We start from the raw sequence: 24,503 nt of genomic DNA, 5'->3' as shown, positions 1-24,503 counted from the left end.
ATGTATCTATTGCTTTTGTGCATTTCTCACTTGTCTCATCGTTTCTGACATTTTCAGAATTTTTCACCTTAAAATAGCCTCAATTTTAAAAAGTAAGCATACTGTTGGTGGATGAGCTATATAAAGTTGTTATGAATGTATGGGAACTAGTTACATCAGTATTTTTCTAAATTTCCAAAATCCATTTCAGTGAAAAACTGAGAAGAAAAATTTTTCCCACTGTGAAAGCAACTGGAAGAATGCATCATGTTCTAGACTAAATACTTATTATGTCCATATGGGCTATATCTTTTTAAAAAATCTCAGATGAAAATTGAATTTTGAATTGCCATCTAGAAATAAATTTTTATAGATAGTGTACACATTGGTTCCTGAAAATGGTAGAAAAGGTTTCTTGTCAAGTTCCCCAACACAAGTGTGAATGCTCTGTTTTTGACTACCTACTAGTAGTGAAAGGACACATTGTGGCCAGCCAACTCAAATTGCTACCCACGTTTAATCATTGTAAATAAAGGAAGCAGAGAGACCCATGTTATATTTTCAGAACTGGCATGCTCAATACAGAACTATTAGTTTAAAAATACCACTGAACATTCTATTTGAATTAATCTAGACTTCTGTGAAAAACAAACTAATAAAAAGTACAATTGGTCACTTAAACATGTACTACTCATTTCATGCAGGTTATTAACTTAGTAATTACACATATCACTAAAGAACAATGAGAGTAAATACAACTTTGTAACACTTGGAAAACAGTTCAGAATCGATAAATTTCCATTTTGAAATACCTAAAGTTTCTACAGAAGCAAAAATCACTTTTCTCAGTGGAAAAAAATACATCTATGAAACACCTATGCGTTGGACAGTACTTTTTAAAGGAGCAACTAATTGTCCCACTGTGAAATGAACATGTATCACTGCTAAGGTTTCACATACTGTTGGTGCATAATGCATTTTCTGAGCAGCTGGATATAGAAAAGCAGCAGAAAAACAAGTACTTTGAACAAAACCCATGGATTATAGGGAATCAGTCATGTAAAGAGGTTGAAAGAAATAATCAAAACATGTTACCTAATGTTCTCTTACACATTTGAGTTTCACAATTACAAGGACTGGGAAAATTCTTACACACTGTGTACATTTGTACTTGTTTATATTTGCCCCAAAACATGACTTAAGAACCATATACAAAATGCCAGAATGAAACTCAATTAACAATTGACCCCCCACCGGAATCTTTGTGGAGAGCACACCAAAATTAATCAGAAAGAACATAAAGTAGTAATTCACAATAAATATTAGAATAGGGGCACATTCTTTTCAGCAAATTCATAATATGTTAGATATTCACAGGAATTTTCTGATATGGTACAGTCACAGTCACAATGTGAGGGTAGAGAAGTTTAGTCTATAAAATATACATATTGAAGCATCAGGAATAGAGATACTTCTGAAGGAGCCTTGCACACATGGCCAAGCAGATATTGTGTATGTACAGAATAGTCTGTTTCACAACTAAATTTCAGATGAGAATCACTGCAATTGCTGCTCTAACACTGGTAAACTTGAATCATTTAGTACTTCATCTGTGAATATTGTTTCATTTCTTTTCTACTGCTGACTCTTGCAGTCAATATTTATTTAAATTCAAACTCCAACGATGTTGAAATAAAAGTAGGAAGATGTGAGCATCTTCATATAAAGCTTATAGCAGGTCAAGAGATCATTTGGAAAAAATCCAAATCTGAATTTTTTAGCAAGCAATAAAATGCATAACTTAAAATGTGTTTTCAAATGTGTAAAAGTTTGTTAATAGGCTAAAATGCCATAAGATTTGTTTAACACCATCCTAAAAGAACAGCCTATTCATTTGCTTAAGAAATGTACATTGTTTATCTACCTACCAGTTTGCCTACAGAAGATGTGCTTCCCTAATAAAACTAAAAACTCTCATTATGAGTGTTGATTTAGTACACAGAAGTTGTCCATTATGTTGAAGAAGTTCTAAACGTTTCAATCAGATTTTTTCTTAACTGATCTTCCTCTACAAACAATCTTCCACTTGGGATGCCTCAACACTTCTTTCTTGATAATTCCTGATTTTTGGTTACTCTATAGAAGTTCTCTTTTCCCCTTAAAACTTAGTGCAGAAATTTCAAATTCAGTTAAAGTCTTTAAATTTCCTGCTTTCAAATAACATGTAAATACTGAAATATTCATAAATATTAACTTACCTACCAAACTTGCAGTCTAAGTGGTATCATAAAACCTACTCTATAGAATAGAATTTAATATTGTTTTCTTTTAAGGAAGAAATCAAAACTGTACATTGGAACAACGTACTATACTACAAAAGCAGGTCCTTCTATCCCCCCACTACTCTGGAAATGTAAACAAAAAAAATTAGATACAAAAGTGATTTCTGTGCCTTTTTCTTTGAACACCTTTTCAGCACCTCAATGTTATTAGGTGTACTTTTTGCTTGGTATAGCAGAAATTTTTATGCTCACATAGCTGTTCAGAAGACTTCAGATTTTCCGCTACCAAATATCACTGGTGAAGCTAAGCTCTTTGGATGATAAAGGTAGCAGGGAACTGTTCCTATGAAATTCCTGGGTATCTTTCAGGGCATTATTAAGGGGTAGCTGTCCATTGAGTAGTGTCAGAGGCAGGTTACAATAGGTGTGGTGGTTGCCTAAGGAAGGTACTGGCAAGGTGGTGGTTGGCATCTCGTGTTTATAACCTCTGCAACAGTGCCTCATTTGCATCGAATCTGAATGGTGGAAATCTGGGAGGTCAGCTTGAGATGACACCAGAGAGGCCGAGGTACTGGTCATGGCAATAGATGGTATAGGCTGGAGTTCTCCAAAAAGTCCTTGTTCTGCGGAGTCCAGAACATGACACCGAGAAAGCATTTCTTTTTTCCTGATGGGCATTTCATATACTAAGTGCTTCCAAAACTTAGAATTTAATTTGCTGCTCTTGGGTCCCTTCCACTTGATCAAGGACAGAAGTTTGATGCTGCGCTTTAGTGATTCCACTTCCTGGCAATTCACCTTCCCCTTTAATTCTGTACATTCAATCAAAATCACTTTGATTTCTCCACTGACTAGCATGTTATGGAGTCTGCTTTCCAATTCGAAAACACTCCATCCTCGTCTGAGAATATAGTCTGGAGTTAGCACAATAATAAGTCTTCTGCTTTGCTCAACACATCTTGTGAGATCTTCAATGTAGGCTACAAATCACAGAAAGAGAGAAAAAGTAAAACAAAGACATTTCCAGTCTTTAAAGCATTAGGTTTGCACCCTAGTATAGCAAAGATCCAGTCTTTCACTAAGGTACATCACATTTTCTTTTCTTGTATTGCACACTCAGAAGGCTTGTTGCCTTAAAAATAAAAATGAAAAAAAAATCTTCTAATACTTTTCTTTCCCCTCATCATTACTTACAGTGTTCTGTTAGCTATATAAACTCTGACTTCTTAAGAGCTTAGGTGTAGTTCAGTTATTTTTATTTACTTAATCATTTAATTCAAGGCAGGCTTCAAGGCTAGTACTCTTAAGTGAACAAGCAATCAGCGGGTTGATGAAAAGAGAAATGGAACCTTTTAATGAAGGTCACTGTATTTACGGGTTTGGTTTGCTTTTCCCCCAGTTTCCAACAAGTAGGGGGTCTATGTATATATAATATATATATATATATTATATATATATAAATATATAAATGCTTCAAAGATAATGTGCTAGAGATGGTGGAAAATCTCTTCTACAATCCTAGCTTGTTTCTCAGAATACCTTCTGTTCTTTGCAACCTTACATTCTCCATTTTGCCCTTCAAACCCGGAGGTAGGGAAGTGGTGTGTGTGTGTGTGTGTGTGTGTGTGTGTGTGTGTGCCCATGAGTTTAATCTGAACCAGCTGCTCTTTGTTCAGAGGAGGAGTGAGGGGTGGAGTCAGAGGTGGGGGGTGGTGTGGAAAGAACAGTAAAGGGGGAGGAGTCTATCAACTGAGAAGTCTTTGCTCTACTTTGTGGAACAATTCTGAAAGTGAGGTGAACAAGTTATGTCCTTTTCCTAGTAGAAAAACACTCAACAAACTCTAGATTTGTTTATCCCATGGAATAATCCTTTTGCAACCGTGCTTCCCAAAGTCTTATCCGCCAAAAAGGGAAACACACACATGTGTTAACAAATGGAGACTTGGACACAGGTGCTGCAACAGAGAGCTGTCTTTACTAAGCAGAGCACAAGGCCTTGTCTAATGTACAGTGCCCTCTAGCAGAAGCAGTGCTTACAGAAGCATAGCAACATTTGTCACTGCAAATCTGCCCAAGGTTACAGACTGCTTTCAAGGAGTCACGTCCAGTACACAGTGAGGGGCCACCAAACAGCCCAGTACAAGCCATTTGAAAAGAGAAACTTATTTTACAGATGCATATTTTACAGATGATCTCTCTTTTCCAGGGTTTTATTTCTACCATTTGGCAGCAAGAACACTTTCACAAGTGAAAAAGAGCAAATTTTCTATACACCCTACAGATAAACAAAAAACTTTTTGAGAGATACACAGAGAATTGCCCATTTAACAATTTGTTGTTACTGCTGTTTTGGTTTTTACTTAATACATTTCAGGACTTTCTCATGCAGTAGTTACAGAGACTGTATCTGAGGGAATAAGGCAACTTCTAAGTGGGGAGGGAACCCATTAAGAATTTTATGCATTTTCTTTTAGAGATCACGTTTTCAAGGAAAAAAAATCAGCATTGAAATCTGCAAAAAATGAAAATGAAAACAAAAAACCAAACAAAAATACCACACAAGTAGCAATGGGGAAGTTATCACTCTGTAATTGTCATTTAGAGAACTGGTGAAACAGAATGGAAGGAAAGGTAGAAAGTTTCAATAGAGTGGAAAAATATTATCCCAATGTATCAACAGCTCTGACTCTTCATTTTCTTCCTTTCTTTCTGCTCCCAAAAAGAAAGAAGTTATGTGGGAAGCTTCATCATTAGAAGTTGGATCTGTAAGATACAGTAAAATAAACTATCATGCATCTTTCCCATTATTCTTTTCACCTTTCCTCCAAACAAAATGAAACAAAACCAAACCCCAAACTTATACATGGTATAAGTGCAGGAGTCCATGAAAACACAGTTTTACCAGGTTATGTATGAGTTAATTGTTATTTTTACAGAAGAATTCCTTACCAATTGATTTACTGAGGAATTATTCCAAGTAGCATTTGTCCCTCATTAATTGTAGCTTTACATTTAATTTTTAAAAATTGATCTGTACAAACCTTGGCAGGAGCACATTTGTCACAGAAACTATACCTCTATGAACAATGCTGTTTCTATGTGTTGGGATGTAATTTATTTTTAAAATATACTTTTAAAAACAAAAGGTATAGCTATACATATCTCTATCCATTTCAAGAAAATTACAACTCAAGTGTTCAGTCATAAGAGAAACTATATACATACACACTAATGAATTTGACTGGGAAGTCATAGGCTTTGGCTTTATTATCCTCTTTCTTGATTGGGGAAGGGAACAGGGTACAACATTTTTCCGCATTAATATTGTTCTCCCCCTTCACCATTCTATTACACTTTGCCATTTGACAGCTAAGCAGAATGCAAAATTTAGGGTTTGGGGGGCTTCTTAGAGATTCATTAAACAGAATTTTCACTTGCCCCCAGAAAGAATGCCTGTCAGGACAGATCCCACTACACCCAGCTGCACAGGGTGTGGGTGTTGAAGGGAACCTTGGAGAGAGGGAGTGGTCCCTGTCTCCTGCATACTACACTGGCTGTGCTTATCCTGGCAAAGCCTAGTGGAGAGTTGAGGCAACCATCCAGATAATTCCGGCTGAAAACCTGCTCTGGAAGAAAAAAAGGTCTGAATTATCCTGGTTTGCCCTATATATACATTAATCATATGCACTGGAGTCAGTCAGTCAGTACATCTAAATTTTCCCTGGGTAGACACAGCCCAAGTGTCCCAAAGAAAACATGAGCCATTTTCTTGGGCCCTGAATTTCGTGTTCCATTTCACTTGGTGAAAAACCAAGTGGAAGTTTTCAGATGTGAAGCCCACATTTCACTTCTTGGGATGGTGATCAGTGGCTGGGCAGCAACCTCAATGTTTGAAAGCAGCTGGGGAGGTGCCGCTAAGAGCTGCCTGGCTCTCAGGAAAAGAAGGAGAGACTGTGCCCTAGCTTCCATATTCTGGTTTGTTCTCTCTGTTTTTCTATGTTTTTTTTTTCTTATTCTCACCCCCTTTGCTCCTCTTTCTTTCTCCATTTCTTTTTTTTTTCTTTTCCTGTGCTGTTTCTCTTGTCCTTTTACCTCCCTCTTTGCTTTCTTTCTCACTTTTTTCTCCCTTCCCCTGTCTTACTCTCCCTTCCTCTTTTGCCTATCTCCCTTTGCCCCCTTTCTCCCTCCCTTCCTAAATCTTTTCTTTCTGTCTCTTTATCTTTGGGAAAAAACAAGGACCTAGATATCATGAAAAGTATAAATAAATTAGCAAGGGACCCAACAGGTAGAGTTAATATTTTTTACTTGCTAATCTTTAGCCAGGCAGTCGTTGCTGGCTCCTACACAGCAAGTGCCCAAAATAATTTTCCCCTTACCCTGGGGTTGCATGTCTGTATCCAATGACTGTGAATTGGAGCCTGATCCATTAGGACCATGTCCTGTTTTTGTATGGCCTGTGAGCTAAGAATGATTTTTTAAAACATTTTTAAAGGGTTGTAAAAGAAATAAAGAATATGATGCAACAGAGACCATATATAACCTACAAAGCCTAAAATATTTATTCTCTGGACCTTTACAGAGAAAGGTTGCCACCCCTGAATTAGAGACCAATCAGGATGTTTAGGTTTGGAAAAGTTCCAAATAAACTAAGCAGAAACAGGCATCAAGTTAAGGCATTGCTGGTCCATAGCTAGTGTAGTCCATGACAGGCAGTGGTGTTTGTCATGGTAGGGCTGTGGTTTTGTGGGAGACATGTTAGAAAACTTCAGAAACCGTTTTAAAAGGTTTCTTACCACGAAGAGATAATAAAGAAATGTTTTTCAAAAAAAAAATCCCTAAATCCACAGCACATAAGAATACTCGCTAAATCTTGCCCTGACTTGTTCAGGCAAATTTAGCAACTGAGTAGCAGGAATCCCTTAAAAGACTCTTTTTTTCCACATAAAAATATAAAGTATCCCTTAAATGAAAGGTCATTATTTCTTTGCAGATTTTAGTTTGAAGTAACTTACGATGACAGAAAAAACTAAAGAGGGTTGTGTCTGACAGCATTCTGTTTCTCTAAACAAGGCTATGAAACCACACTAGATTATCAGCCATGAAACAAAGCTATTACACTTAACCTATTTGTGATCTTCACAATTTTGTAAAAAAACAAACAAACAAACAAAAAACGGACAGTTGTATAAACCAAAATTCCAGTGTATTTAGAAAAATAGAATTCAGTCTACAAAAGTGACTTGAAAACAGGACACATTAACAAAGCAAAATGTAAACTGAAGGAAGAAATAAAAGGACAAAATAGAAGCAGAAAGAATATAATGGCAGCCCCAAGAAATTGCTTCTAATGGGATGTATATTCTTTCCCAAAAGAACTCAGTACTCTTAAATGCCAGGCTTTGAATCTACTGCAGATGTAGGCAGAAGGACAAGGTGAAAACACTCTCATTCATGAATTTCTATGTGGTCTTGCTACTGCCTACTAACCATATGATTTATCAAACTAATCAATTAGCTACTTATAAATTATCTTTGTGTTGACACTTCCACTTATGTCAGGATCATTATTAGGGGCAGATAGCATATTAAAAATTAAAAGACAAATACTTAGTCTGTGAACAAAAGCATAATTTATTACTTTGCCAGGTTCAAATAATAGAATCTTGGTTGGCTTATATTCACAGCTATGTACAACCAATATCAGTTAAACAGAAAAATCATTAGGGTGAGATAGGATGCATCAAAACTGAATAATACCCCACCAATTTTAGTGAATATTAGTTAATTGATAGCTATAAATGGTGATATTTATTAAACCTATGGGTTAATATGTCAATACTTAAAATCAAGACAATTTCTGACAGTGATTGATCCACTCCTATGACTGGTGAGGAAAAACCAGCAAAAATAATACAGGTTTCACATGTATCAAAAAAAGTGTATTACTCAGCACTAAATATTTGGTAAAAAATTATTAGACCTCTGGTATAAATAGAGGCATACAGTGAGGTACTTTATAATGTAGTCTTACTGAAAATACTACCTGCATGTAAAATAATGATACTTAATACTAACCTATTGAAAGAGATACAGGTTGACAACTTCACTCTTTGTCTTGGCCAACGTTGCTAAAGCTTTTGGGTCTTGCTTCTGTATCTGGCAGATGTAAGAATCTGTGTTGTCTGCCACAGATATTGAGGGTACAAAATTTTTTATTTAGCCAGGTGTGTGTGAGGGGAGTAGGGGGCTTTCTGAACAGTGTGTGATATTACTTGCCCTATAAAAACCTTCCCTGGCCCCTCCTCTAAGTCCTTGGCTTGATAATTCATAGTTCACTGGGCTAAATTTTTTGGCAGGAGTTTTGTTTTCTATTGACTAGTGTAAGTGTTCTAACTGATTCTGATTAAAAAGTTGATCAACATTAACATGGATTTGTTGAGTCCTTGTGAGTGCAGGGAACCACAATTTATTTACAGTTTTGAGTTTGGAGGCTGTATTTCTGGTAATGAATCCTTTACTTTTGCTATAGCATTTCACCAGTGGATGGACAGGGAAGCATGACAGTGGGCAGAATTTACTCTGGAATGTTGTCCACATCTCTAAATTCTTTCTCTTCCCTCTTTACCTCTTCACTGAGAATAGAGGTAAGTAATAGAACACATTCAGAGAATACTAAAAGAAAGAAAATGTGGAGAGTAGCAAACAAAGAGAGCCTGCAAAATGTTCTTCCCCTCCTCTTTTCCTCCTTAAACTCATGCCCTAAAAATTTGTAGATATAACTAATTCTAATCAGTGCAATCTTGATAAATATGGAACAAGACAACTTGCTCCTTATATAGTCTTTTCTGTGGTTCCTTTGGTACTTAAGACAATTTTATCCTGGTCTTCTACTTTTTTTTTAAGGTGTCTGTTCTTTGTGCTATCCAAAAAGTAGATTTCCTGATTGAAATTCTACACAGTGGATTCTTCCTCTACCTCAAACATTGATGAGAAACATCAGTCCATTGACTGCAGTATTTTGCGGGGCATATTGGATACAGTTCCCTCTCTCTTGACTAACATGAAGGGGATGGTGGGCTTATCTAATTTTATTCCATGTGAGTAAATTGTACACAATGTGTTAAATTTCCATGCCTGTGCATGTCACCCCTGCCTCACACTTTTTAGGTCACAGACGTCAGATTGCCTGGAAAAGGAATTTATTACTCCCCAAGGACAATTTCCTTGAATGGTATCCAATATGTCCAGCTATTAGAGGAACTATTGGCAATGAGTAGCTACAGATCCATGTACAAAAATGTTTTTTGCATGCCTCACTTCATAAGTGACTAGGGATCATGTGACACCAGATGTATTCTCTAGTCATTTGTCATTTCAATGTCAGCACAATCACATGGCCATTAAAGAACTGAAGATTAGAATAGGGAGGAAGGTCTAGCACATGCAAGAATGTAATCAGACATTATAATTTTCCCTTAAATTACTGAAAGAGTCCTAGGATTCTTGAGTGAGAAAAACTAATAGAAATTTGAGCATGAAAACAAATGGAAAGACAATTTGATATTTGAGGCCAAATTCATAAATATAATTTCAATAGACATGGCTGATCAGCCATACGCACGATAATATTTTTCACTCACTAGTGTCTTTCTCTGGTGCAATAATGCAGGAAGAACTCACACAGAGATCCCCATAGTCTTCCTATGATTAGAAGAGGAAACTCAGCTAAAAGACTTTAAAAGATTTTTTTCTCTTTAATGTGCACTTAATCATCTATAGATTTTTCTAAAACTTCAGCCAGAACTAGCTCAATTTATAATTGTTAATCAGTATTGCACATGCACTTTTAAGCACCTTGCTTGCTTTCTCTTAAGGGCAAACAAAAGCTATAAGATTGGGTTGTTTCTACTTTTAGTCTTGGAGTACTATTCTCTCCATCTGACCAGTTGATTAACTTTTATATTTTTATGCTTTTAAATCTCTGCAGAAACACTGAGATAAGATGGGCTCAAAAGCCTAAATGGTACTCATCCAAAAATATCCCCAATCTCAGGATCTCAACTGCACAGCTGGGTTCTGTTGGTCACTTGTCAGCTTCAGAGCACATCTGTTCATTCCTAAAGGATCCACTAGGCCCTATGAACACAATGTGCTCTGTGTAGAGTACTTTACACCACAAAACCCAGCAGCTGCATGGGTGAGAAAATCTCTACTTCTCAAGTTTGTGTCTCTAGGCAGTTTGAGTAGGGTGTTTTCTCTCTGGCTTTCTTTTGGTTGCCTGTCACTCCTGACATTCAGATGCCTGTTGGCAACAAAGTTGCTTTTGCTATTCTACTACAGATGTTTCTAGCCTGGGAAGAGACAGACCAAACTTTTACTGGAAAGTAGAAATTCTTGCCACATTCATGCACCAAACCTGAGAAAACATAAGGAAGATCCTGGCCACAGGCTCAAGAATGGAAAGGTAGGTCACTGCCAGGAAAATAATGTCCAGATCTGAAGACTTTTAGTTTTAGCATTTAGGAAAAATGTTTGTGTCAAATTTTCCCACCTGTGCTGTTCCATGATGGTCAAATGACACTTCTCTAGTAGGGCATGCGAGAAGGGTACAGTTACCTATACCTCACCTTGGAGAGTGACATCTTTATATTGAAGCTTTCTGTGAACTCACAGTCATGCGTGCATTGGTGTCAGGGGGAGGAAGAAGGGTGGGGGACACCCATTCATGTACTTCTGAAACTGTATACATTAGAAATATTTGTGTGTTGATGAGGTTGAATTGGAATACCACGAGAGTGGTACAAATGAAACTGAAGATACATCAAAAGTGAAGGCATTAAACATGAATGGGTTTATGTCATAGACTTCATTAGTTTGATTCATAGAAAATTATTGTTGTAGGTCAAGAATGATATTATGAAGTCTGATTTTACAATTCTCAAAGGCCTCATTGCTAGTTTTTAGAGGAAGGAGCAGTCTTGGGTCAACATGTTTTAAATGAGATGTGAGGGACAAACATAGCTTATAATATTGTAACTACTTCCCCCCCCCACAGGAATGTGTCTATATTTATATAGCATAGCCTGTTAAATCTGTACCAATGGCTGCAACTACAGACCACAGAAGCTTCTTTAATAACACACATACACCAAGTCCAAAATGTTCTACTCTGTCATTCATGTGTAAATCAAGTATATTATTCATATACTTCATCGACTTCCTGAATGCGTGCTAAAAATGCCAAGGAAAAACTCGTTAATCGTGACATGGTGACTGCTCAGCCAGCTCTGAAATGTTGATGGAAAAGAAAAATGGTCAAAGGGCCTTTTTAAGAACCTTTGCAGGTTACACTCGCAAATCGGAATTCAGAGAACATGAATTTCCTCATTCAGGAAGGAAGGATTAAAATCAAACACCCTCCAGTGGTTGCATCTAAAAACTGCATAGTTGTCCCAAATGGCTTAGTTGTAAAAGGAGTCTTCCTGTGTACCACTGAGTACCCAGGATCCAAGTCCCTGCTCAGTCTAATTGTTGTACAATCTCAAAAACACTAAAATGATCTTCTACGGACTATAAAAATCTCTCTTCTCCCTAATAACATCATCTTGGGTATTTTTATTTTGAGTTCTTTAAATGCCAGGGTATATGAGGTGACAACCTTCTATTATCTCTTATGTAGCGTGTTATAGTCCTCAACTAAAATCTTGTAGTTTTGTGCTAGGAAATATGGCTTGTGTAAGCCTCATACCGCATGGTCAAGGAGGACATTCAGACCTGTCTGTGATACACCAAAACAACTAATCAATTTCAATCAATTTAGCCAGTCAACTAGCTGACTCAATGAGGTGTAAAATAGTCTACCACCTGTTTGGCTAAATTGACACAGCAGGTTGATTCAATTGGCCTGTCATCATCAAAATAGACTATCTGAGAGAACTAAGAGAACACAGTTTGGGGATGCATCTCTCTCACTCTCATGCTCTCTGGGTCTCACTCTCACCCATGCACAATAGCTGCTTCTTTATATAATAAGCAAGTGTCATCTACTGAGTCTCAGGTAAAGTGACTCGCCTGTATTCCATGTTGTCCCTATTTCCTTTTCTGATGTGCACAATGTTGAAGCATTGTTTTCCAGGTCAGAAGAAAGATAATCAAATTTGATGTGTTCGGACATGAAGGGTGACATTTTTAAGTCACTTGGGTTGATAAAGACTGTCTATTGTGGTGCCAACAATTTTGTAATGCAATAAGGCAGAAATTGAATCCGTATTGAATCCTACTGAAGGTGACTTGACATAGAGTATAAATTCCACTTTGGTAATGATATTACTTTAATACAATTTAGTACACTATCACTCTAAAAATCGATGTTGCAGAATTTTGATAGTTAACAAGATGCTCTTGGCAAAAATGCAAAAAGTGCATAGGAATCTAAGGAATTAAACCAAAAAATAGTAAAGGGATATTTTTGATATTTCATTAATGATTGCTCAACCTCTTGTAGATATTCTTTCTAATATCTGAAAAAATAAAAGTAGTATACACATTAGGACTGAAACTATTCCTATTAACTACATTTTTTTTCTTTCAGCAGAAAGCTCCTTGTTTAGATTTCACATTCACTTTGTTAAAAAAATGCCTTTCAGATACTGTCATGCAAAAATTAACATTTTTACTTATTTCATTCTTATTATTTCCTCTTGTCTTAAACCAATACTATTAAAACAAAATCAACAAGCATCTATGAAGCATCTACTGAGTTTAGGTATTTTGGTAGATGATAACAGGTGTATGAAGATGAATGAGAGACAGTACTTGCCCTCATGGAGCTTATAGTTTTGCTGAGAAGATAAGACAAATAGCTGGAACACTACATTAAAAAAAGAAAATAATACAAAATATCACAGGAGTAAGGAGTACAAAATTTATAGTCAAACAAGTGATTATACACCACATACTCTAGGGCTAGAGAAATTATTATGGACTTTTCACAGAGGCAGTGTTATGGAGAGTATACATAGTATTTGTAAAGGTGTAGGAGGCTAACATGAACAAAAGTGTTGCACCAGACTGTAGCAGTGTTTAGCTAAGGGTTAATGGATATTATCCTATAAGAAATGGTGAAGAATTTAAGGTTGTTGAATAGGGGAGAGACATGATCAAGGAGGTATACATATTAGTGGGACTAGATGCGTAAGAGGAAAAATAGGGAAGAAGGAGAGTAATCAACATTCAGGAATGAGGTGATTAGGGCCTATACTAGAATGGTGGAAGTGGTAATGGAAAAGATGCAATGGGCACTGGATTTGGGAGAGAGATACAAAAGAATCAAAAATGACTCTGAGGTATCTGCATGTTCCTTGGGGCTCGATCAATGTAGAAGTGGTATTTAAAGTCATGAAAATAAAGGAAATTACAGAAAGAAGCGAGGAGAGGACCATGGGAAGAAATTTGGGGAAATATTACATTTGTAGAAAGTAATATACCAGAAAATATTGTCTGGTTTCTTTCTATACATGTGTAAGTGTGCATACTCATGTGCAAACCCAAACATATACAGAAATGTATGCACACTGAAAAAAGAGATGAACAAAAAAACTCAGTTGTTTCAATTTGTTTCCTGTCAGTTTAGTGACCACAGTAGACTTCTGATAATCTGAATAAAAGTTATTGAGGAATAAATAGCGTGATCTAGAGGAGTGAGAACCGGAATCAAACAGATATAGGTTCTTATTCCATCTCTACCATTTGCCAGCTGACTGGTCTTGGACTTCTTTCAGGCCTTATTTCCTCATCTGTAAGATGAAGATAACAGTACCTGCTCTTTCTCCACATAGGGTTATTGTAAAGATGAAAAGAAATAATGTATGTGAAAATAATGTATGTGAAATAATGTATGTGAAAATATTCTATATACTGTGAAGTACTAAATATATAAGCTTTTAAATTTTGTTAGCCCATGTGTATAAATTACCATATTCTGATTTGTGGTCACAGCTTAATCTCCCCCTCTCAAGGATATTAATATAGACATGCAAATGAATTCTAGCACTTTTATGTTCCCTCAATGGCATTTCAAGCTCGAGGGCAGAGACCATATCTTTTCTGTATTTACCTCACACTTTACTGTGTACAGTACACTGAACAGAAACAGGAAAAAAGTATATATTTTTACTTGAACCTGAATTTATTCTGTAAGCTCATATATAGCTTTCAATATGTAGCATAATTTAAAAGTAGAACTCAAGCCTACATAGTCTAGAACTTCTTAAAAAGAATTTAAATACACAGTGAAGGTGCCATACGCCATGGCCTCACTTTCATTTTTAAGTGGATTTTCTTCTGCAAATCTGGAAATGAGTATTAAAGCATAAATTCAGAGTTATTAGTGACAATGATTGTAGGTATAAGTAGAAGCACAATGACAGAAGACCAGATTTGGAACTGAAATGCATTGAAAATCTGAAATGCAAAAAATCTGAAATGCAAAAAGTCTGAAATGCAAAAAATATCTGACTTATACACATTTTTTTAATGATCATCATTTTCTCAGAACACTAAGGCAATATAATAAAGCATACCATTAAAGCACAATTTAAAAACCATACCTAAAATATAAGTGAGAGTGCCTTTAAAAAAAATTTGGATGCTAGAAAGTCAGAACACAGGTATTGGGGAAAAATTTGAATTTAATAAAATCTCCTGTAAGAAAAACTATCTAAATACTTGGCTCTGACATATGAAGTCTCCACATAACTTAAGTGAAGCCAAACTTTTAAAATACAAAAATTGAAAGTACTTACTTCCACTTGGAATTAGGTCCCTTTCTGGGATGAAGAGTTTATATCCATAGTGTTTTTCTAGCACATCTGGCAGTATTTCAAGAGCAAACTGCTCTTCTTCAGGGTTGTCACATTCCAAAGTATCTTGGTCCACTTTTGTGTAAGAGAGATAGGCATCATATTCCTTGTTGTCTTAGAAACAAAGAAAACAAAAGGGTTGTATGTATCATTAGGTTCTCTTTAAGTACTAAATGTCTATAATCATTAACAGGCTGGAATATGCACTATAATTAGTGACTGTCATTAATAACTGGAAAAAATAAGTTACATGTAATGCTATAAGAAGTCTAGTACATTTCAACATAACTTAGTTATAGTCGTAGGATATGAACTGAAACTGTTATGCAGTGGGCAACATATAGTCAGGACAGAATAAAAGAGAACTATTATTTGTGACTTTTGGTGTGAATGATCAGCTCAGTGTGTTTGAATGCAGGACTAAATAGACTCATGGATTTGAACTCTTTCTGTGCCAGTTGGCTTGGCTCTGTTACTCGGTCACAGACTATACCTTGTTTGCACAAATATGTGTAAGAGATCCAAGAGGGGCTGGGCCCTAGAGTGTGGAAGATCGAAATAATCCAGCCTCACTCCTGGAGACACTACTTGTAGCACATGCCATACTTCCAGTTGGTTAGTGTCGTCATCCTTATATACAAAATGCAGTTCATTACCAAATATTAGAGACAGCAGCTGGGTTTTATACAAGTGCATTGCCTGTTATTCTTGTTCAATCCATGGCCAACTAATTTGACACAAGCTACCAAAAGAACCCTTTGTTTCAGAATATACATCCTTCCAATATTGCCAAATTAGGTTTTCCCTTCACACATTTAGTCAGAGGGTTAATTGTGCTTTGAGAATGTATTTTTTCTTCCTTTGCTATATTGGCTCAGAGCCAGTCTCCCCAAAGAGAAAATTCTCTCTCCCTCTCTCTCTCTCTCTCTCTCTCTCTCTCTCTCTCTCTCTCTCTCTCTCTCTCTCTCTCTCTCTATATATATATATATATATATATATATATGCAGTTCTTTCTCAAAGTATTAGTCCCCGCTGGTTTTAGAAGGAACACATTGGAAAAGTTATATTGGTTTTCAAAATTCCCTTATTTATAGAAAAAAATTTAAAAGTTAATGTAATGAACCTAGACTCATATGGAACTATTAGTATTTTTTAAATCTAGTTACTTGCAAATAATAATTTTAAAAGACCAGCAAACATTTCAGGATTTGTTTCTAAAACACAGAAATATTTTCCATTAAAACAGACCTGATTAGAATATAGCTAAAACTTGACCAAAAGTTAATTTACAAGATGAAGCAGCCACTCACTTTCCTATACCACTAAAATGTGGTTCTACCTGCTGAAAGAGGAATATGTGATAGGCATATAAAGAGATATAAATACCCTATGGTAGGAGTACGCAGCACCCCCTGACTATCTAGTGATAACTGAGGCAGGATTATATTGTTCTAAGTCTAGTAAGATTCCAGGCTTCACTACCCCCACATGAACGGGACTCTGCTTATTTATATTAAGATGGTGCCTGAAGCCAGGAGGCTTCTCTTTAGCCTGTCCTCTATCTGGAAAAGACTGCTGTGAACCTTGGTTGGGTACTTGATTGCCTAGAAGCAGATGCACATGAAGGACTGCCCTGATAGTTGAGATCACTTGGCTTACAAATGGGGCACATTCTGCTGTTATGCATAAAACGCCACTTGGAAGTGAGAATGTTCATAAGCAATGCTAATGTAAGAACCTCCTGGTAATCCTAGCACCTCTGCCCCTGTTCCAATCAAGCTCAGGATGCACCTGCAGGCCCTTGACTTTCTCCAGCTATAATTACTCACCTGGGACTGAGAGCTGCCGATGATACACAGCTGGAAGAATAAAATAGGCCAAAGGACAAACAGATCCATTTCTATGAGCAGACTGTATTTCATTGTTCTTGATGGATGGTGTTGCTGCCTCAAACTTCATAATGTTAGACTAGACCCTAGTTTCCTCTGACTTTGATAACTCTATGTTACAAACCTCCTGAAATGCAACCACTTATTAATTCATTCAACAGTGATTTGTTGAGCATCTATTATGAGCTAGCCATCTGCAATGACTACCTGACTCTTTCACCCATCTGGCCAGAACTTCTAGACTCATGCCATATTGCTTGTCCTGACTATGACTATTTGCCCTCCAACCATGCCTAATCTCACATATCCCTGGTCCTATCCTTACTTGCTTCACCTATATTCTAATATAGGTGATGCTACAAAGACTTTTTTTCCAGAAAATATTGCTATATTTGCATATCCCAAGTCAAGTTATGAGAAAGAAAATGGATATCTTTGCTATGTGTTAACACCCAACACATCTGGATAACAAATTGTACATAACATTCTAGAAACACATCATTCTTTGGAAAATGGTTGCTTCTGTTTTCAGTCATGTCCCTTTAAGGTGAACTAAAGGTGAAGAGCTTATGGTAGCTGGCCAGAGCAGGAAGAGAGCTCTCAAGCCACCATGTCAGATGTCCCAGAAGGTCTAGGATGCCAGCTAGTGAGCAAGCAGTGATGCAGATGCAACAGTTTTAAAAGTGCACTTCAGCTCTATGTAGACAGCCAAGAAAACCTCATGAAGAGCCACAGCTGTTGCTCACAAAGAGGAGCAAGATGGATAGAGCAATATCAACAATATGATGCAAATAAAGGTTAACAGCAAGTCCTGAATATTGTTTTAAAACCGAATGGCAATTCAGCAACACCACTTTGCTAGGTGAGGCTAATGAGAATTCCTCTGTGTTAAATCATGCTGACTAAGTTCAGCTGAGGAACCAGAAAACAGCACGATGGAGACAAAACATTATAAGGAAGAAGGCTCGCACAGTGGTCACCATAGGTATGCTGTTACCAATGAAGAGAGAAGTTATGACAAAGGGAACCAAACTCTCTGTGGAAGAAGTTTCCTGTTGTCACACTGTCCTTTCCATTTTAAAATCTCATTTTAATCCTGTTCACCATTAGGAAGCCATTCCTGTTTACAATGTAGTTCTTCTGGGGCTCTGCTAAACACAGTGCTAAATCCTTAGCTTCTAAAGTGCAAAGACTGTGTAACTTTGTTGATTATTGTGTCTCCAATGCCTACTATACTACCAGTGTGTGTGTGTGTGTGTGTGTGTGTGTGTGTGTGTGTGTGTGTGTGTGTGTGTAGGGTTAATCCAGGTGAAGAATATATGTAAGTATATACATCATTCATAGTGCTTGGCACACAGTAGACACTTAATAAGTATTTAATGACTGCATAATTCAAAGATCAAATAAATGAAGCAATCATTGATGAAATGAAATGAATTATATCAAAAATGTTTAAGAAGTCAGTTTGATAGATTTTATTTTATAAAAAATATGGCATTTTTATAAGAACTTTCAGGAAATGCTACCATAGATATGAATCCAAGAGAAAACATGAACAAAAAGTACATGGGTAAAACTATGGTGTGTCTATGAGATGTCAAAATATTTAAATAAAGAAATGAAAATTCAGTAGGCTATCCAGCTGACATTTGGCATCATGAAACTGGATATTTCTAGAAGGGCTTTAATATTCATTTATTCATCCTCACTACATATCTGCTGACTTTTTAGTATTCTATTCAGCTAGTACAGAGATTGTGTGTTTAAAGTCCAAGTTTCCATGTAGGAATATAAACTATTTTAATTTTCCTTCCTGCTGAAAATCCTTGAAGTTCCCCCCCAATTGAATTTTTCCCTAAGATAATTGGTTTGGAACCAATACACACAATTCTCTAACCAAAATGCTCTAGATTACTTGTCATCTTTGGCCACATGGGCCACATTGGCGATATAGATGCAAAATGTCGTATGATATTAGCATGAATTTAATCTTACAAATATGTACTACAACTGATCAGTTAGTCTGGATTATTGGATATGGGTGATGAAAGTAATTATTTCAGATTAACTTCATAAACTATATCACCTCTTGCAGAAAGTATTAACAAATTGCTTGTAATCATGACCTAAAGCAAATGAATCAGAGCAGACTCCCTTTCATGTACTTTCATATAGACAATGCATCTTTAACATTCCCAGTTAGATACTTTAGCCATTTGTTGGCGCTTGGGAACCAGTGAAATTTTCCTCAATAGCATATTTCATCTCATTATTTTATGTGCAGGTTAAGAAGTCAGATCTTTCAATATTAATTATTGTATACAGAAACTGAAGGTAATTGACTACATTTTCATACATATTGTTGGAGCATGTAATTATCATCAGAACAGGCCCTAATTTCTCATATTGAAGATATATCTAAATAAGGGTCTTTGGTACTTTTAAATAGGCTGCTATAATCATTAGGTAAATACACTGCTTTGATAATGAGCATGCATATGTATTCACCAAACAGCATTTGTCGAATTTACTGTGGAAACATAAAAGTCAATTAAAACACACTCATATCATTGTTCATATAATAGTAACAATAAGACCAAAATCAAAGATTCTTCAAAAATTTTGATGTTACATTCACCACTCTGCCTTTCTCCTATCACTATATAAATAAAACAAAATCATAAACTGCTCTCCTTTGAGGATCTCAAAACAAACAAAAGCTCTAACTTTCATTATTCCAATAGAATGAAAACTAAAATTTAAATCTGGCTTTTTAAAGTAATGACTTACAATTGAACTTCTTTTTTATCTTGGCTTACCTAAGGCATTCCATACACATGTTTCCAAGGCTTATAGTAGTTTGTGGGTGAGGACTGTATGCATAAGGAGTGATATGTAATGATTTCTTATTGATATTGATTGGAAATATGATAATTTGTTCTCTTGAAAAATTAAATCATTTTTGAATGTTCAAAGAAACAAGGCTCAATACAACGTTTTGTTGATATTTCATATATAAGATTTTCAAGGGCCATAAATGGCAAACAGAAGAAAATTATAAGCCACATTCTGAATTTTTTTCCATTGAGGTCACCTTTGAGAATTGTGCTACAATCATACAAAATATATCAGTCCAGATGTACTATGAGCTTTAAAATGAGTATCTCCATAGCTTTTAATATGTTTTTTGAATAATTTGTTTTTTTCAATGCCAGGAAGAGCTAAATATGATCTGTGCCTAAATTTGAATTTTCTGGAAGAAAAAAATGAAATTGATTCTTAATTTCTTTCTTAATAAGGGAAAGGGCTTTGACAGCAATTGTTTGATCTCCTGACCAACTAATATCTCCTTGTTAAACTATTTTTTTGGAAATAAATTTCAAGAAATAAAATTATTTTAAAGAACACCCATATATTCTTTACCCAGGTTCATCTATTAATATTTTCTCCCCTTTGCTGTCTTTCTTGATAGATTAATACCATTTTTTTCTGAACTATTTGAGGGTAAGTTGCATTAGTCATAGCCTTTTAACTCTAAATTTTTCATCATGTATCTCCTAAGAATAGGGATATTCTCTTACATAATCACAAATTCATGCCTTTTAATTGAATTTGAACAATAAGAGATAGCTTACCATCTGCAGTTTCATCACCTCCAAAATGCTGTCGGTAGAAGAGCATCAATTCAATATTGTAGCACTTGTAGATGACCACGAGCAATACAAGGAGGAGAAAGATTGCTCCCAGGCCTCCTGCAAGTTCAATTTTGTAGATTAAATCTGGAACAAATAAAATAAACAGGAAAAGGTAATTAAATCAGCAACACTGAGGAACTTCCCATATTTCTAGTCTCTAAGATGTACAACCCATTCTGTTCTTCTTTACAGAAGATTCTTGCTTAATGCAGTAAGTAGATGCATTCTTGATACATTTGTGTAAATCAATTTCTTGTTAAATTAACTCTTTTCTAAATATTTGAAAATTTTTACTGTTGAAAGTGATGTCTATCTGAAAAAGAATAGTCCCTCCCACTTTGTTTTGAACACATCTAGACCTCACATGTATACTTTTGCTTTAAGTGTACTTCAGGAAACTATTAGAGCTGCCTTTTACTGGGTTCAGGTCCAATATTTTGTTGTTTCTGTTAAATTATCTTTTGGCTTAGCAAGATTACAATCTAATACTTCTTAGGCCACAGGCCCTATTCTTCTACAGGAGAACAGCATCATAAAATTATTCTCAGAATCAAATAAAATCCGATGAGCCTACAGGATTTAACTGTTTCATTTAACCACAGTAGAACATAATCCAATAGAAGGTAGGCAGGGGAAATTAGCTTATCCATTTCCCCTACTTATCTGAATAAATGACTATAATTTGTATGTGATATAATATGCCCAATGGGGCTAAAAGAGAATGAGAAATCTAGGCTAATCACTTGGCCTATTCAGCCAACACCAGGCTACCTGATAGCAGCCTTAGGCTTTTCCAGTGGGGCACCCCTAGAACTCTGAGAGTTGGAACAATTAAATCAACACATAATGGAAGGAGACATAGTATATCCTAGGTCCAGGAAATAGTGACTTACATGTAGCTTAATTAGTGATATTAACAAAATCTAGGGTGTATCATCAAAAGAGGGGATAGCATCATGGAATTTAGAGAAAGGGGAAGTCAGAGAAGAATTTAGAATATGAATTCAGCAATGTCGAGAGGAGAAATGCTGAATCTGGAAGACACTAGACCAGAGATATTTTCCACTGTGTGACAGGGAAATTCACTGGTCTCAACATAATACAGATAAAACTATCTTAAAAATTAGCTAAGCTCCCCTTAATCTAATTCCACAATTACCAAGTGATTCTTTTATTATTAATTCAGCTTACCATGTAACTACAAACTGAAAAAGGGAGTGGCATTTTAGTTTGTACATCAGTTGCTTATGAGTTTGCTTGGCAGCAATCAGCCTCCCTGGATGGATCAATTCTGGGGTACTGCCAAAATCAAATTGATGACAATGACAGACTGCCATTCTTGAAGGTCTCTTGACAGTAAAATCATGAGCCTTTCCCTGGGATTGTCCCTTGTCTCTATATAGGCTTATTGCTCAAGATGAATTAGGCTCAGTATAACAATAAGATTAAGAAAAAAGATGAACATATATAATATATACTACAAGTAATGTATATTATAGATAAAATTTTCTACCAGTCTACTATCTATTCTCTAAGTAATCCTTTAGGGCAAGAATTGTTGGTCCAAATTCATCACTGAAGAATCTAAGACTCAGTAGTTTAATTCACTTACCCAAGGTCATACACCTAAGAAGTGGCCAAGATGGGACTTGAGCCCAGATATTCTAACTTCATATTTAAGGTTCTTTTTATTACACCACAGTTTTGTAAGCTCCTCTGGAAAGTGACGATGAAATTCCTTCTCCCTCTTCCTCCATAGAACTGTTGGTAATGCTTTTCAAGAACATGTGACCTGCGGTGAATTTTGGATTCTTCTGCCCTTTCAATTCCAAGGAAAGAAGCTAAACTACAATTGCCAGGCAGAATGATAGGACCGAGCAGATCTCAGACAGTTTATTGGAGGGTATTGAAGAATTCTGCAGCTATATCAAGAAGGAACGAGGGGATCCTTGGAGTCCAGCATATGAAAAGTTTTAGGTTTTGTAGGGAGATAGAGAGTTTGGTATTTAAAAGGAGGTGGAGTAATAGAGAAGATGGTAGTGGCCAGAGACAGCATGGCCAATGAGGAGAGTCGCTGAGTAGAAATGTAAGAAATATAAATGTATTCTTTTTCAGTAAGGAGAGAGGGAGAAGGATAGAAAAAAGAAGGGAGTGAAGCTGTTGTGAGAGACAAAATATATTAATAAGGAGCATTATGAGGGGCCACATAATGAGTAGGGATAGGAAATTGGAATCTATCTCTGTCATGCCTACTGCAAGAGGTGGTCATTTGGAAAATTAAGCCACAAAATTTCAGGTAAAAATAATCCTACCTCATATTAGCTCTGCCTCCTGCCCTCCCTATAGAAAATGACTCCCCAGGAACCACTGCCTGTCTCTATGTGGTTGGTAAGGCAGGCTTGCTTATGAGACCTCTGTGGGGCTGCAGTATCACAACCTTTGCTTGTTTTCTTACTGTTTTATCAATTATGCATTCTTTTTTTATTCAAAAAAAAATCAAGTGTCTTTATATTTTTTAACATCTTTATTGGAATATAATTGCTTTACAATGGTGTGTTAGTTTCTGCTTTATAACAAAGTGAATCAGCTATACATATACATATACCCCCATATCTCCTCCCTCTTGTGTCTCCCTCCTACTCTCCCTATCCCACCCCTCTAGGTCGTCACAAAGCACCGACCTGATCTCCCTGTGCTATGCGGCTCCTTCCCACTAGCTTTCGGTTTTACATTTTGTAGTGTATATAAGTCCATGCCACTCTCTCACTTCGTCCCAGCTTACCCTTCCCCCTCCTGCTGTCCTCAAGTCCATTCTCTATGTCTGTGTCTTTATTCCTGTCCTGCCCCTAGGTTCTTCAGAACCATTTTTTAAAAAAATTCCATATATATATATTAGCATACGGTATTTGTTTTTCTAGCCAGTGTGAAATTGACAGGGCAATATGATTTTTTTTTGTTTACTCTGAAAACTGAATTCTCTTTGATCTTAGGTCATTGATTGACTTGATTCAACATGTTTTTCCTGTTGTAAAATGTTCATTTAATGTTGTAATTTTGTTAACTCTCTGTCTCTGTCTCTCTCCCTCTGTCTCACTCTCTGGTCAGAACAGCTTTCAACTGTTTTCAAAGTCACTGAATGGGATTTTTTTCCAGCAATTTCTATGTTATTTACAGAGTAGAGTTGCTATTAGGTAGATGGAAAGCTTCAGCAGCAGGAACAATTTGTGCTCCCAAGTAGCAGACACCTTTTTCAGCAGTAAATATATGGAAGAAAACTGTGGTGTGAAAAGTACCTTTGTGGTTTCGGGGTCCATTTTATAAAAATATCTTTGAAAGATATTACCTAGTGATGGCTGTTTACATTGAAAACTGTGGACCGAGTCCCTGAGACTCAACCAGTATTCTTTGATTCAGCACAGGCAGTCACATTAAAAGGGAAACATGTATCCTATAATCAGAGGGCAGAATTGCCATCACCCAGTTGACACCTAGCTTTTCTTTTGTCTTCTGTTTTCAACTGCCATTTTCCATCTCAGCAGGATCTATACTTCTAGGGACATTTCCTGACTGAGAAGGTGGAAGTCATTTTATTTGGACTGTGTCGTGTATACGCTTCACAAGGATAGAGATAGCCAGAAGAGCAAATATTTATGGGATTGTAACTTTTTCCAGGCACCCAAAGTACAAGTGTAGTTCTTTTTAACCTTCTTAGTTTGAACCCAGCTAGTTCTTCACTTTGAACATGAAGATCAGACAGCATAGAATGGGACAAATAATAGCTGAAGTCAAGGGACTGGA

At 36.3% G+C, this 24,503-nt stretch overlaps 1 protein-coding gene across 1 annotated transcript in view; it reads right to left on the bottom strand.

The window, feature by feature from the left end:
- Positions 1-2,543: 2,543 nt before the first annotated feature.
- IL1RAPL2 (interleukin 1 receptor accessory protein like 2) overlaps positions 2,544-24,503 on the bottom strand; it is a gene marked incomplete at both ends in the record, with an annotated part of 1,067,560 nt that continues 1,045,600 nt past the window's right edge. The window contains 3 exons of the mRNA XM_082681729.1: positions 2,544-3,241; positions 15,065-15,235; positions 20,646-20,789. Coding sequence (XP_082537855.1) covers positions 2,544-3,241; positions 15,065-15,235; positions 20,646-20,789 — 1,013 coding nt within the window. The remainder of the gene's footprint in view (positions 3,242-15,064; positions 15,236-20,645; positions 20,790-24,503) is intronic.

The sequence above is a fragment of the Grampus griseus genome (genome assembly GCF_964374135.1).
Source record: "Grampus griseus genome assembly, chromosome: X".
Classification (NCBI taxonomy): domain Eukaryota; kingdom Metazoa; phylum Chordata; class Mammalia; order Artiodactyla; family Delphinidae; genus Grampus; species Grampus griseus.
Note: the sequence above shows the minus strand (reverse complement) of the source record. Positions and strands in the feature narration are given on the sequence as shown.